Source organism: Phalaenopsis equestris, unplaced genomic scaffold (genome assembly GCF_001263595.1).
Source record: "Phalaenopsis equestris unplaced genomic scaffold, ASM126359v1 Scaffold000256, whole genome shotgun sequence".
Classification (NCBI taxonomy): domain Eukaryota; kingdom Viridiplantae; phylum Streptophyta; class Magnoliopsida; order Asparagales; family Orchidaceae; genus Phalaenopsis; species Phalaenopsis equestris.
Window position 1 is genome coordinate 924,738 of NW_018164698.1, and position 15,619 is coordinate 940,356.

Here is a 15,619-nt window from a genome sequence, read left to right on the forward strand (position 1 = left end):
AAAATTGGGATGGGGGAACACTATTGGGAAGGAAAACCTAACCATCCATTGAAGGGGGTTTTACATCCGACCTAAGAGGCAAGGAGGAGTAGGAAGCCTTAACATCCATTGAAGGGGGTTTTATTCCACTCCGCAAAAATTTGAATTTGGAGGCAGCATTAGGAAGAAAACCCTTAACATCCATTGAAGGGGGTTTTACATCCAACCTAAGAGGCAAGGAGGAGTAGGAAGCCTTAACATCCATTGAAGGGGGTCTTATTCCACTCCGCGAAAATTTGAATTTGGAGACAGCATTAGGAAGGAAAACCTTAACATCTATTGAAGGGGGTTTTACATCCAACCTAAGAGGCAAGGAGGAGTAGGAAGCCTTAACATCCATTGAAGGGGGTCTTATTCCACTCCGCGAAAATTTGAATATGGAGACAGCATTAGGAAGGAGAACCTTAACATCCATTGAAGGGGGTTTTATTCCACTCCGCAAAAATTTGAATTTGGAGACAGCATTAGGAAGGAAAACCTTAACATCCATTGAAGGGGGTTTTACATCCAACCTAAGAGGCAAGGAGGAGTAGGAAGCCTTAACATCCATTGAAGGGGGTCTTATTCCACTCCGCAAAAATTTGAATTTGGAGACAGCATTAGGAAGGAAAACCTTAACATCCATTGAAGGGGGTTTTACATCCAACCTAAGAGGCAAGGAGGAGTAGGAAGCCTTAACATCCATTGAAGGGGGTCTTATTCCACTCCGCAAAGATTTGAATTTGGAAATTTGTGAAAAATTTGTGGGGAGTTTGTGGAATTTAAGAGAGTTGTGAAAAAAAATGTATGTGGGAAATCATGCAGTGCAAAATTTTGTTGAGGATGTCTGTGCAGAGATTTGCAGTGTTGACATTGAACTTTGTGAAATTTGAATTTCAAAATGAGGTGAGCTGGTGCCTAACCCGTGTTCAGCCCAAGTCCAGCCTGAACCAAACTCGAGTCGGACCTGGGTTGAGCCTGACCTGCGCACCTAAAAATGCATCGATTTCCGTGCGGTTCGCGCTAGTGTGGAACCACAGCAATATGGGTGTCATTTCTAGCTAAAATCGACGTTCCGGACGCGTCGGCGCAGTCCGTTTCGTCATCCGGGGTCGTCCGGACGAGTTTGCCGACGGGCGAGTCAATTTAAGCCAAAATTGTGTGTGATGCAGTGAGTGCGTGAAATGCGGCGTTCACGAATAATCGAGTCACAAAAGGGTTCACCTAAGGCTATTTGATCTTATAGGAACTCAATTTCGGGCCCTCTACATGTTGGTCCTTAGCCCTTGCAACTAAAAGTTGAGTGCTTCGAACCACTCATGCGAGTTCTTCACAAAAATGAGTCAAGAAGTGGCTTGAAGTTCTACGGGAGGTGGGCTCCATTGCTAGTCCGCTAGGATGATCAACAAGAAACTCTTAAGGCTAGATTCTAGGTTCTAAGAGTAGAAGACTAAGACCTCACTAAAAATGAGGTCAACAGTAGGTAGGTTGTAGGAAGGGAGGCATAAGTGAGAGGAGGGATGACGGCTGAAATCGGGCTTGAACGGTGGAAGGACAACAAATTGGAAGTGATAAAATGACAATTTCTTGCTTTAAACAACAGACGGCAACAAATTGGACAGTGGAGGAGGCCTTTGAATGTTTGAAAGACATCACCACTTTGATCCTCTCAGGCTACAATCACCTGAAAGAAATTCAAAGATACAACACTCCAATAGGAATAACTAGGAGAAAACATCTCCAAATAACGTAAACAAAGTCAAAAGTTTTCTAAATAGAAAAAATACATATAAACAGTTTCCCCTAAAATATAATCATAATTCAAAAGAAATAACATAAACAATGGTTCACAATGGCCCAACGACAACTCGGTGGGAAAATTCCTCAACCTCAATTTCGAAATGGAAATCCGGTCTTTGTGCATCATAGGATCGCGGGGTCACAATCCCACATATTTAGGATTTATTTTTTTAAAATATAATTATTTTTTTTAAATTTGATTGATTATAATTTATAATATTTAATTTTATGAATATTTATTATGTATGTATTTATTTATTTATTTTCGAGCCAATTCGAGCTGAACATGAGCGAACAAATTTTTGTTCGTGTTTGACTCGTTTACATTTCGAGCTTAAAAATTTGTTCGTGTTTGGCTTGTTAAACTTAATGTACTAGCCGAACACAAGCTGTTCGCGAACGAAGAGCCATTTTGACAGCCCTATCTACTGAAATCTGGAATGAACGGCTGAAAGACGCAAACTGGAACTCTGGAAGCGATAAAATTGTAGTTTTTTGTTGTAAATTGCTGGGTATAGCAAATTGGATGACGAAGGAAGCCTCTGAACGGCTGATGTGTACAAAATGTTATAAAATGTTCATTTATCTTTTTTATATTTTTCTGGGGTATTTGTAGTGTTATTTGTAGTAAACACGAAGAATTAAAAATTTAGAACAATTGGAGCAAAATTGGGGAAATTAACGGGCAAGCGCCTTGGCGCCCCTTGCAATCTATGTATACACACAATCTTGCAAAAATAACTTCTCAGCTCCAAGCCAAAATCACCACAACGCCAGAGTGAAGTGCCTTGCCGCCATCTAGAAAAGCGCCTTAGTGCTTGGTGTAGCTCATTTTGGGGAAAATTACAGGAGCAGGACAATCTAGCACTCCTGTGCCCAGTGCTAGAGCCACCGTGCTATAGGTGCCAGTACTCCGATGCTCGGAGCTCTAATTTGATGATCTGAAGCACGAAACATTGAGCCCAAGCCAGTATTGTCGTGCCCAGGCCTTTACATAGACCCAAATTTCCAACGCTACCTATGCAATGCTACTGTGATGCCCACCGTCTTCAGATGTTTTTGGCAATATGAGCAATCCAAAGGATTAAAATCACGTGATCTTTATTCCTATCGTAGAAGATTTTATTTGAGAAAAGACTTAGAGCACGATAGTGAGAGAATTGGGGGACACTTGAAGAGAGACATTCTTCTCTTGAAGAGTGAATTTTCCTATAGTGTGAGAGTCTACTTGAGTATTTGAGTGTGTTGTATTGGGAGAGTGGATTGAATTGAGAGGAATCAAGGAGGAGAAGCAATGATAGAAGACTAGGAGTGTGAACATTTCCATTTGGGTTGTAATTCTCCTTTATTTGTATAATTATCAATTTATTTCAATGAAATCCATTTTGGTTTCATTGAGTATGTGTAAGAACTAAATCTTTTACTTTTCTTTGATTTGATAATGTGATAAATCATGTTCATTTCATGAAATTTTCCTCAGACTATTCAATATTTAATGTATGTTGGTGTGTTAACTTTTTGAATTTAATTTACTTTCAAATTGGTCACTTGAAAAGTTAAAAATTATTGCTATCTAGGAGTATTGATTGTATATTAGAAGAATAAGTTAACACTCAATCACATAGTGGATTAGGGAATATTCACATTATGAGGTTACAATCATGTTGTGAATGAGGATTACCGGAAGTCCTTGCAAATTTAAACTAAACTTAATTATAATATAAGGCCTAATTGCTTCTTATATTTAAGAATAGAGTAATGAGTTATTATCCATGATCATCAACATTAAGTATGAGAAACTCATTGAAAGACTAATGATGATTCACATGATCCATTTCAAAATGGCATGATTTTCATATTAGAAAACCTAAATTAATTAGAATTATGGAAAATTACGATTTAAATATTTTGAAAACTTCAAAATTTTTTATCATTTTGAATTAGGCTTTGTGTTAGTAAACTAGTAATTATACTATTTGAGGGATTAACCAATTCCTCATGAGATCGATATTCGGAATCATAATCTTTATATTATTTGATCGACACCCATATTTTCGCGATATCCCGTGCTTTATATAATTTCAAGAATCAAGTTTTTGATACTATTATCGGGGAACTTTTTTTTTCTTAATATAAGAGAGTATTAGTTGAAAGTTCGAGGTTTAGATTTGAAAACTGTAGTATTAATTTTGTTATGTGCTTTATTGTGTGTTTTCAATTACCTTATTATTTAAAATCTTTGGAAAATCTTAAAAATATTTTGATTTTTTTGAGCTTTATTTGCTTGATTGTGTTTCAATTACTTTTTTTCTTGTTACTGTTATGAATTGTTAGTTTACAGTCATTATTTAGTTCTAGGTTGCGTATATGACTAGATCTATTGAATTAGTATCATTTGACCTTTAAATAAAAGAAAATACTGAAAAACTTTAGGTCTGTTTGGGGCTGCTGCAGCTTATTAAAAAGTCGCTGCGCAACAGCTGTGCTAGAAAGCTGTTGCACAGAAGATGCTATAGGGAAACTGTTTTCCTGTTTATTTAGTGTGGTTTTGCAGCAGTTGTGTTGCAGCTGTTTATGCATGACCTTTTTTGCTCACGTAATATAATGTTATTTATCGCAGAATTATTCCTGATTGCACATTTCGTACATGACAACAAATATTCAATTTGAATATTACATGATAAAAACTGACACCTCACTAAACTGTAAGAAACACGACAATCAAAATTAAAAATAAAACTATTAGAATAACAATTGGTATCATCATAATATTGTTTTTAAAATGCATCTGATTAATGTCACAATGTAATCCTTTTTCCAATGAAACTCTCCACGCTTAACTACTATTGGCCGTGGAGTCATTAACCGAGTCGCCCACTTGAAGAAGTCACAATTCTCTATTATATTCCTTGGATATCTGTAAAATTATCTCTCATAGCTATGCTGTTGCGCGAAATAAACAGAGAACATTGTAGTCCATTGTGGCAATACAGTGCTCTGGAGACACCGGAAGTCCTCGAGCTTATCCAGTCTGAAGGTTTAAAACCACAAAATACGGACTCTTAGATGCAACATTAGTAATGAAGAATAATAAATACTCGATTAAAGATTTAGAAATGTTTTAAAGAAAAAAGTATAAACCAACGAATAATCTATCACTAAAAGAAAACAATAGACTTTTTTAAAAAATATGATTGGTTGCCTTTTAGTTACGTAATACCGAGCTCGTATGCGTCATAATTATCACGATGAAAGCCATCTAGAAGAAGCTCAACAGATGTACGTCTGAAAAAGAAGGGGTACTTTGTTGACTTGATAGTTTCATACGTGCCAAGAATTCATAACATATAAGCTAGCCTGAAGAATCCATAAGGTTGAAGATCTCATCATAGACATCCAAACCAAAAATAAAACATGCAATAAATAAATACATGAAATATTGTTTCTACAGTTAACTTTGAGACCATTATTGTGGGAAAAAATACATGCAAAAGAACTGAAAATAAAAAATTGCAGCAAATATAGATTCAACATGTACATCATTGCATGGACCATCAATGCAATAATATTAAGCGTTCTGACAACACATTGCATGTAAAGTAATAAAAAAACATACAAGATCCTTTCATTTGCTAATTATGACATCAGTAATTTGCTCTTGCAACTCCATCATCTTCCTAGCTCCTTTCCCATTATAGGTACAACTCTTCGACAAATCATTTTTAGCCTGTGATATCAATTGCCATAAACGATATTCATATGCTTTAGCAGATACATGCGAATGATCTTCAACAGTCTTATTGAAGTCAATGTCACTGCGTGCCATCACATGTAGTTGTAGAGAGACATTATAGCGACCACAATCTGAACTTGTTGGCTGAATGAATATGTGGGTATATCTTGCAGAATAACCCATTTTTTTCCAAGCTCCAAATATTATTTTGATAACACTTTGTAAGGATAAGTGCTTCTTGTTAAACATCTCTTTTCTACCTCGAAAAATATTACTTGCTCTTTCAAAATTAGGAATGTGGTATTTGATATCAGGAAATTGTTTGAGAAACCCTATTTGTGAAGGATATCCGACATTGGCCAAATAATATCTCTGAAATAGTTATGATAATTTGTATTGCAGTAAAAGTACCATTTCATTTATTCATATTTAATCAATTCAGAGGGTGGCTTCGGGATGTTGTATTTTTGAGTTTATGAAAAATTTGAATATGCGAGTGTCGTGTGCACTGCATTCCCATCCAATCATAATAAAAAGTGAAACACATATGGATGTCACATACAACCATACGTTCTGTAAGTGAAACACATGTTGATGTCAAATAGTTTACCAAATAACCTATTTGATAATCACTTAAATTTTAATCAACTAAAAATTAAAATCGATTACATATGCCTTGCTCGAAACAAGTTTTTGTTTCAACTTGAAATTGACTTGGTATGTGATGCATGCACTCAAATTGTGTATTGTTAATCTATATATGTGCCTTAAAAAAAAAAATCTATATTTATGCTTGCTTGCATGTAGATGTATTAATACTTACATATCACATAAATAGTATGCATACACATACACATGCAAATACATCTATATCTAATATATAAAAAGACTTTGAAAATTTTTTGTTACATATAATTTTGAGTAGTAATTTTTTTTAAATAATAAATTTAATAGATTTTGCTTGAATCAACTTGAAATGCAATTTAAAGTTGATCCCTTTTAACTATACTCGAACTTTGCTCTTGTTGAAGTTGAAATATTTAATTTTAATTTTAATAACTCTTGCTAATACTCTACCTGATATTGCCCGTAGTAGTTCCAATAATATCAAAATTGTAAGGAATCAATTAGAGTCATATAATGTATTGTGGGTAATCGATTCTTCAATGCAGACATATCTAATAGGTTTTAGATGGAATTGATGGAGGAGGTGATACCATTTTAGACACCTAAAAGGTGTGAACAAATATAAAAGGGCATTAGGGAAGTTGTATGATGGGTAACAAGAGGTGGAGAAATGATGACGCCTTAAATGCGACCCAAGTGGCTATTGGACAACGATTCAGAAGTGGAAAAATGACAGTTTTTTATTGTAAACAACAGTTGGCAGTGAGTTTTATTGCAAAACAACAAAATTGGGATCAAATGACGAGGGGGCTCCACCACTTGTTCTTGAATAAGATACAAATGCACTACTTGCAAAAGAAAGATGGTACGATATTCCAGAGAGCATAAAACAAAATATAAAATCGCCCAACATAATAATAATAAGAATCAAAAGCCCACTCAATACATAAAAACAAACGTATAAATAGTCTCATTAACAGAAAAGACCTTATGAAACCCTAAAAGAATAGGAAAAAAAAACCGATCAAATTGAGAACATTGGCATTCTGAGCTGAAATCAATTCCTGCGTTCGCGGGTCCAGCTGGGATCGTGGGATCTCGACTATTCCACTGTTTTGTGGATTTATAAAAGCGGGAGCCCCACGTCATTGTCTGTGGGTAGGAGGAACTTTCTCCTCAAGTAGGAAGCTTCTAGAATTGATCTACCATCAACATAATAAAATCACTGCCTTGCTGCGTTTGAGGCAGTCCCATTATAAAATCTACGCCCACATTCATTTCATCTTTGAAGTGTGTGCATTTTGCATTAACAGAGAAAAGAGTACAAAAAAATACAAAAACTAGCCCTCTGGCTTGTTTAAAAGCGGTCCTATCATCAAGGAGGATAGCAAAAAATTCTGAAGATTCAAACACCGAATCAAAAGGAAAATTGTGTAAGGGAGCCCTTTGGGCACAAAAGTGGCCAGCTTGGTTGAGCTCTTGAGGAACAAAATTTACGCCCTTGTCCATTTCATCCAACTCTAAAATACATACTTCCTTCCAAGTACTTTTTTTAGAAGTTATAAATAATCATCAATGTTTGACACAATTAGAGATAAAACTGCATCTAGCTTGTACTCTCACGAACCAAGCCTCTAACGATCAAGTTTGTAACATATTTTTACATGTATTAATAAAAATTTAAATAAATAAATAAAGTAAAAATAAAAATAAAATAAAATAAATTAAAATATGACGTGACACAGATAATCGTCTCTAAGGCTATCTTAAGAGTCGTATGTCTCAATTTCTAATATCATACGAAACGAAAAAATAACCAGAGAGTTGGGAGCAAGAGTGTTTTTGCGCGGAAGAAAACCTTAGGGCTTCATGAGAAGAGGAAGGAAGAGGAAGAAGAAGAAGAAGAGAGAGGAAAGTGGGAGACCTAGTTACCTTGCGTGCTTCTAGGGCAAGGAAGACGTGAAGTCGTCATCTTTAGAAGATCCTATCGAGCAGGCGTTCAGTGCGAAGAAGGATGATCCAGTGTGTGGGGAAGAAGAAGCCTTGAATTGCTTAAGAGTGAAGAAAGAAGAAGAGATCAAACCCTAACATGCGGAGAAAGAGAATAAGCCTAAGAACTTCGCGTGCAACACCAATGTCGAGCCGAGGAAGGCATGTTGTGTTGAGTCCTAGCCGAAGGAGGAAGCGATTTTGTGCCCCGGATGCGCGAAGCAAGGGAGGAGATGAAGCTCTGCGTGCATGCAAGAAGGCTGAGCCTCATGTGCAGAGGAAGTGGATGAAGAAGGGAGCCGAGCCATGCGTGCTAGACGAAGCTCTTGTTCGAGCTGTAGCGGGTGTCGAATGGAGCCCTAAGCGATACCTTTCTATCACACAAAAGACTCGAAGCATTCCTCCACTTCACCAACCTACTTGAATGCTACTATTAACATCCCCATATATATCACCATCGCTTTGAACGACAGCAATTGGGATATGATCAGGTCCTACAGACTTTCCACGCTTGCTTTTTTTTTAAAGCCTCTTCAACTTCTTTTTTACTAATGCAATGGTAAAAAAGAAACATTTTATTATTATTAACGATATTAAGATCACTAAGGTCGATTGTATTTTTAGAAACTTCATTAAAAAGTTTATCAAAATAACTGACCCACCTATGCTGAATATCTTTTTTTAAGAAAAAATTTTTTTGATTTTCATTTTTAATACACTTTACTTGAGTTAAATCCATATTTTTTTCTCTTTGTTGGCTAGTTTATACATAAATTTTTCACCCTCTTTAATATCTAATGTATTACAAATATCATTAAAAATAGAATTTTTAGTGTCACAGATTGTTCTTTTAGACTCTTTGCAGGCCGTTTGATATTTTTCTCAATTCTCTTAGCTTTTATATTTAAACTAATTTTTATAACACAACTTCTTATATTTCATCTTTTCTTTCACGTTATTTTTCCACCACCAATTTTTCTTATTTATAAAAATTGTTTCTTTTGATTCTCCAAGCACATCTTTTGCTACTTGTTTGATAGTGTTTGTTACTTTATCTCACAGCATTTGCTTCCTCATAAACATCCCAAATTTTGAAAACTTAAATTTTACTCATAAATAATTTTATTTGTGTCTTTTAGATTCTACCATCTAATTCTCCGATGATGCATCCTAGTATTCTTTATTTTACAACTTATCATCTTAAAACTTAGAATTAATAAATGATGTTGGATACTTAAATCTTCATATATATATATATATGTGGGTGTAAGTTTATTTAAATAATGTTCGTATATTGTTTAATTGGATTAACATCGAAGCTTTTAAAGTTCCTAATTAGAGGGAGAAAATGTGACATGAATTTCATGTACGAGGGAATAAGAAAAATAACGATTGTGAAGTGGTGAGCCGAAGCTTAGCGAAACCCTAATTTGCGAGTTAAGTTTTGTGTTAGAATTCTTTATTGGAATTTTTTTTTCATTAAATCGATATATATTTCATATGTTAATATGAAATTATGTAAATTGAGGTCGTGGGGGCTAGAAATAAAATTTTGTGTGCGAGTAAGGGAGGTGATCACTCTGAAAGCTTATAATGTAAATGTTAATATTTATATGATTGTTAAAATTAATGTTATTAATTTTTTTATTTAATTAGAAAGTGCGGAATAAGACTATTCAAATTTGAAATTGGTAAAAAATTGACGATATTGTGGAGTAAAGGGATAAATTTTAAAGAGAAAACATTATGGCTTCAAGTAAGTTATTATTTTTCTTGTTGGCATTAAATTAATGGTATATTTAGAAATTGCATTTCAAATTGATCAAAATGAACTTGCAATATAGTTTTAAAAATAAATATTTCATTTTTGTTTTGCATTTTGAATGTTTGAAAGTTGTCTAATAAATGAGAGGAAAATAATTGACATAAATGATTTTTAGTTGATATGAAATGAAATTAAATGATTAAGTCAATCAAGATATGTCTGTCGATGGTACTACCATGGGATGCAATGCAAATTTTTAGGGGACCTATTTGTACAATTTTGAGAATAGTTTTGGATATGATGACAATCCTGATATGATTTAAAATGAAAGTTTACAGTTTGATTAAGTAGTGAACTACATTTCTTTTGGTCATTCATTTATAACATTTGCATATGAATTTAATGCATAATAAGATTGTAATTATTAACTAAGTTGTGAAAAAGTTACTGTTGAATTTAATTGTTTCTTTCAGAAAAAAATATTTAAATTCATATATCTGACTGGATTCATAGTTCAGAGAACATCTACCTTTTTATTTGCCTATTCAAAATCACATAGAAACATAAATTTGGTTTTAAAACTTACTTTTCATTTACATAATTCTTGTTGAAAGCGTAATTTACACGTTTTTTTTGCTGTATTGTTTAACAACTAAGTGCAATGTTTTATCAGTATCTTTTGGTTGACTGCTTAATTCATTAACATTTTACAATCTTCAGGTGAGGATTTCTGGTGGGGGCAGGTGCAATGTAACAAATGGAAATTTTCTTGAAAAAATGGTGAGTTATTTGTTAAATCTGGCATTTTTTAAATTAATTAGTGAAAACTACCTTCTTGTTGCATGATTTATCGAACTCTAAATGGGTTGTTGAGCAAAAAAAATGTCAATGATAATTTTCTTAAAAGATATGACTCCCTTTTGAATTTTGGAACAACTCAATTATATTTTCCAAATTATCTCTACGTTATCTTTTTGAAGAGAAGGCATACTTTTCTAATATTTGCAGCTTTTCCAACTCTTCATTGTACTTAAAAATAGTTTGTGCTACTCAAATCTTTATGCTTTTGCGGACAACATTTGACGCTACTTCTTCTGGGCTTACAGGTTCAGATCTGCTTTTGGCATTCACTGAAGATTTATGAAATAATTTTTTCACTGGTATTCAAGTTTTTCTTAAATATGTCCATGAAAAGTTTGAAATATGATTATTGACCTTAGCTTGATGAACACATATACTCGAATTGTCCTTGTTGAGATTTATTTGAGTGTTAAACTTATATTGCATTGATATTTTTTCAAGTTCTATCCCAGATATCCTTGATCCATCGATTTCTTTATTGTGCTTTGACATTAAAGTTGTATATCTATTTTAGTAGTGTATCTTTTGCCCATGCCCAAATAAGTTAAATAAATTTATTTTCACCACTCATAATGTATATTTATGCTAATCATGGCGCGGGCGTAAAGGAGGGGGACATGGGATCGTGTTCCGCATGCAGCAACGTCCCGCATCTTGCCTGGCCAAACTGGTCCTAGATAACTAGTTGTCCAGTTCTCCTGGGCTACTCCTTATTATCCTTTTATTATATATTTTTATTTGTGATGTTTTAGGGTTGAGTTTTGCATGAGTTTGTTTGAGACTGCCACCGGCGTCTCTGTTTTCCATATAGGGGCTGTATCCAAGGGATCGAGTGATGCTTCGACTGTATATCCTTCCCAAAGTGGTGATTATCTTCCTTATCCCCTTCCACATCCTTCTCACATTGCTCCCGACCACGACATCCTTGCTGCAACTGCCCCGAACAACAGCTATTGCTGCTTTTCCTCGCAGTTCCCCCATTTCCAGCCGCCTCCCTCTCTTCCAAGCTTCGATGCCACCCTACACTATTGCCTCCACCTTTTCGCATCCCTCCCGATTGCCGTTCCTCGCTGCCGCCATCTGGAAAACTACTCTGCTGTTTTCTTGCTTTCCGACCTCCCCTAAACAACAAACTGCCGCTATTTGGACTGTCGTGTCTGTTGCCTTGCTGTTCCAACCACCCATAATTGCTGCCACCCCTCACCCATAGCCCAAAAACCCCTTCCTTATTTTGCCGCCACCTCTCCAAGCCTCCTAACCGTCACCACCACCACTCGGGATCCGTCGTAACACGAGTTTGTTTGTCTCGTGTGTTGTAATTTTCCTTTCAAGCGTGTTTGACTACAACCATCTATTTGTTTGCAATAATAATATTTTTTTTATATTATAATTTGGGTTAACTCCAATATCATTTGGTAGCAGAGCCAGCCTAATCTTAGTCATACTAGGGTTTCTAGCATCCTAGTATCCGTCATACCAAAACTTATCACCCCTACCATTTAAAAAAATTTTTCCCCTCATTTTCTTTTCAAACTATCCTTACACTCTACATCATTCCTATCTACACCCTAGACCCTAACCACGTCAGCGAAGAAATAATTGTCGAGGACTGGAATGGGGGGAAATGCCATGATGCCGTTTATGAGAAATCCACAAAGGGAGTTCGAGAACCTTATATGGAGGGAATGTGGCGGGAAATCCTCCAACTGCAACAGAGGTTTGCCTCCTTCGAGAGGAGGCAATCCAAAAGTTTCATCGGTAGCTATAACAATGATTTGTTAGATCGAAGAAATTGAGTGAATTCTTCAACGATGCATATTTTAGGAATGAAGGATCTCCATTTCGAAGATTTGACTTGAAATATTCAAGAATCTAGAATTTTGAAGTAATGGTGGATTTGTCACATTTTAGGACCACTTGGATCCAGACGCGTTCATCGAATGACTTTAGATCGTGAAACTTTTCTTTGAGTACCAGGAAGTCCCACAAGATAGAATATGAAACTAGCCATGTATTATTTTTGTGGGAAATTTGAAGCACCTATGTCAGTGTGAGTTGAAAGACAAGAACACTACTTGGTTTACGATGAAATCGGAGATGCAATACCAGTACTTATTGGCTCATTACATATCTGATGTTCAGACCCAAGCTTTAAAATTGGAGACACCATATCACCGGGCTACCGTTGCATCTTACAAGCATGGTTTAACCCCTAAATCTTACATCCATAGTACACCTAGGGGAACATCCAAGTTTATCTCGCTTGAGGGGAAATTGATTCGGAGTGGGGAACATGTGTAACCAATCCACATTCTCAAATTCATCCCAGCCAGGACGTGTTTCAAGTTTCACCGGCTTGGACATAGTGAATCAGATTGCACAATCAGAGCAATGATCTCTTTCACTAATTATGGAACAACTGAATAAATAAATGGTGATGTGGGAAAAGATAAAAACTTCAAAGAGGATTCTCAAATCCTAGCTAATGAGGAAGAGACTTCATCAATTCCAGTTGAACCTAGGGGAGAGATTCAGCGGTTCTAGAAGGTAGCGACTTCGAGGTAACGGGTGTTCTGGCATAGTATGAGGTTTTGGTGGCTCAGACTACTTTTTGGCAGATGTTAAGAAGAGCATCAACAGGGCTGCCATTAGATGTCCAAAAGGGCCATGAATTAGTGAGCCAATACTTAACACAGAGCAACCTTTGATAAGAGAATTTCCGACTGTTCAGACATATAGTCTACTGCCCAAGTTGTCCATACTGTGAGAGATTCAACATGTCAAAAAATGAGAAAGTTGTGAGCTACTTCTGGAAGACTATATGGAGTTATTCAGGCATTAACTTCAATTCAAAAGTTTACCCACTAACAGATGGTCCAACATTTTGACATATAGTCTATTTTTCGAGTTGTTCGTATTGTGAGAGATCCAACTTGTCAGAAATGAAATGCTCGTGAGCTACTTCTAGACGACTATATGGAGTTATTCAGACATTAACTTAAGCTCAACACTGTACCCACTGACAGATATCATATAGGAAGGTTGGACCATTACTTTGGACATTTTCTTAGAAGCTTCGCGGGGAAGGAAACTCTACACTGGGTCCAGATCTTTTTTGAGAAGAAAGACGTCTCCTGAGTAGTTATACTTCAATGTGGTCCAATCTGCCATAGATCTTGATCCAGAGTTGTATCCTCTCGACAGACATATTTATCAGATATATTCAACCATTTATGAGAAGTGGAAGAAGAAGCTTACAAACTTAAGTGTTTGAGAGTTACATTGCGAGAATCTACAACTATATGCAGCTTCAACTTGGGTTTTGTCAGAAAAGGATGAATGTTTATTCTATTAGGTTATGCTTTGGAATGATCACACCTGTAGGAGTGACTTAACGGGCAATTGCAGTTGCTCCAACACCTTCAACGTGCTCTATTTGATACCATACCATGAGAATCCAGAAGCTTTGACATATGAGGTTGAAGCTCCCCTAACTTCAGGAGACCAAAGCAGGCGTAAAGGAGTGGACGTGAGATCGGTGAAGCTCCCCTACTTTCCCTGTAGCCACCGCCAGTCGCCACCGATCACCACTGTTGCCAGTTGCTTATGGCAATTCCAGTTCTTGGCCAATAATACTTTATATATTTTGAAATACGTTGTTTTTAATCTTCTTCTTTTTCTTCTTCTTCAAAAAAAAGTTCTACATTTATTTTACAGGGAACAAAATAATTCTAAATTATTTCAAATTCAACATATTATTTTGTCTTATGTTTATTTTACCCTACATTATTTTTTTCAGCAAACCAACAGCCCGTTAAAAACCATCCAAGGAATCCTAGGAAGCTTCTAAGCTTAGAAGAATTGGATTTCAGTGGATGGAATCAGATCTCACCTCAGCCGAGCTTCTTGAAAGGAGTTTTGACGAACTGCAGCTTGGGCTCAGTAGAAGTAATTGAGGATTCTCTTGGAGTTCACTCTGACTTATGGAATGAATGAAATGAAGGAATTGGCTTGGGAGAGGCCAATTTTGCTAGAAAGAATTCCAGCTCCTTTGGACCATGGCGACCGAAGTAGGGGCTGGAATAATGATCATCCCTCTGAGGAACTCGATTAGGTGACCCAAGACAGAAGATAGCATCTCAAAGAAAATGAGGGGCCTGAGAAGGCTCGTTGTTAGACTGAGGTGGCTTGGTGTACCAACTTCTTTCTGTCTAGTCTAGGCGACACAACCAAGCCCGATCGGTCTCAGATTGGATTCAAGCAGAGTTTAAGGAGGCTTAGGCAGCCCTTTCGTGCTGGCAATTTTAGAAAATTGGTCAACTTCTGTTGGTCGAATCAAAAAAAAGCTCTCGGATTAGCCTTTCTTGGTGTCCATGGATCGAATGTGTAATGACTGAAAATAGGGATGAAGAATGGAATTCTAACTGGTTTTGTTGGTTCGAACGAAGCGTTTCGACAGTTTCATCAAGTATCATATATCTCATTTGAACCCGAGGGAGGAATTAGAAAGCATAAACGAGAGACGAGGCAATGCGAAGAAGAAGAAGAGGAATGAGGAGAGACACCTTTAATAGGTGGCTCGAGAGAACCTTTTTCGAGCTTTTGTGAACTCTGGAAGCAACCAACGGCTTGATTGACGTAAACAGAAGCTCAGGAGCCTATCATGCGAGTCGAAGCAAGGAGACCGAGCGTTGGATCATGCTAGTAATTGCAGGCTGAAACATTGAATGAATCAATTGAAGCCGAAGATGAGCAAAATCTACAATGGTAAGGATGACAGGAGCTATGATAGAAACGAGAGCATCGACGATTAATTGCAAAACTCT

The 15,619-nt window shown here is 36.2% G+C and overlaps 1 protein-coding gene across 5 annotated transcripts in view; it reads left to right on the forward strand.

The window, feature by feature from the left end:
* Positions 1-15,619, forward strand: part of LOC110024406 (uncharacterized protein YtfP) — a 75,646-nt gene that overhangs the window by 18,999 nt on the left and 41,028 nt on the right. For 2 of the 5 annotated variants that reach the window (XM_020724353.1, XM_020724355.1), the window contains exons 3-4: positions 10,653-10,712; positions 11,039-11,092. The exons of 1 other annotated variant lie outside the window; for it this stretch is intronic. In XM_020724353.1, coding sequence (XP_020580012.1) covers positions 10,653-10,712; positions 11,039-11,092 — 114 coding nt within the window. The remainder of the gene's footprint in view (positions 1-10,652; positions 10,713-11,038; positions 11,093-15,619) is intronic. 2 more of the 5 variants (XM_020724356.1, XM_020724357.1) reach the window with 1 other exon arrangement.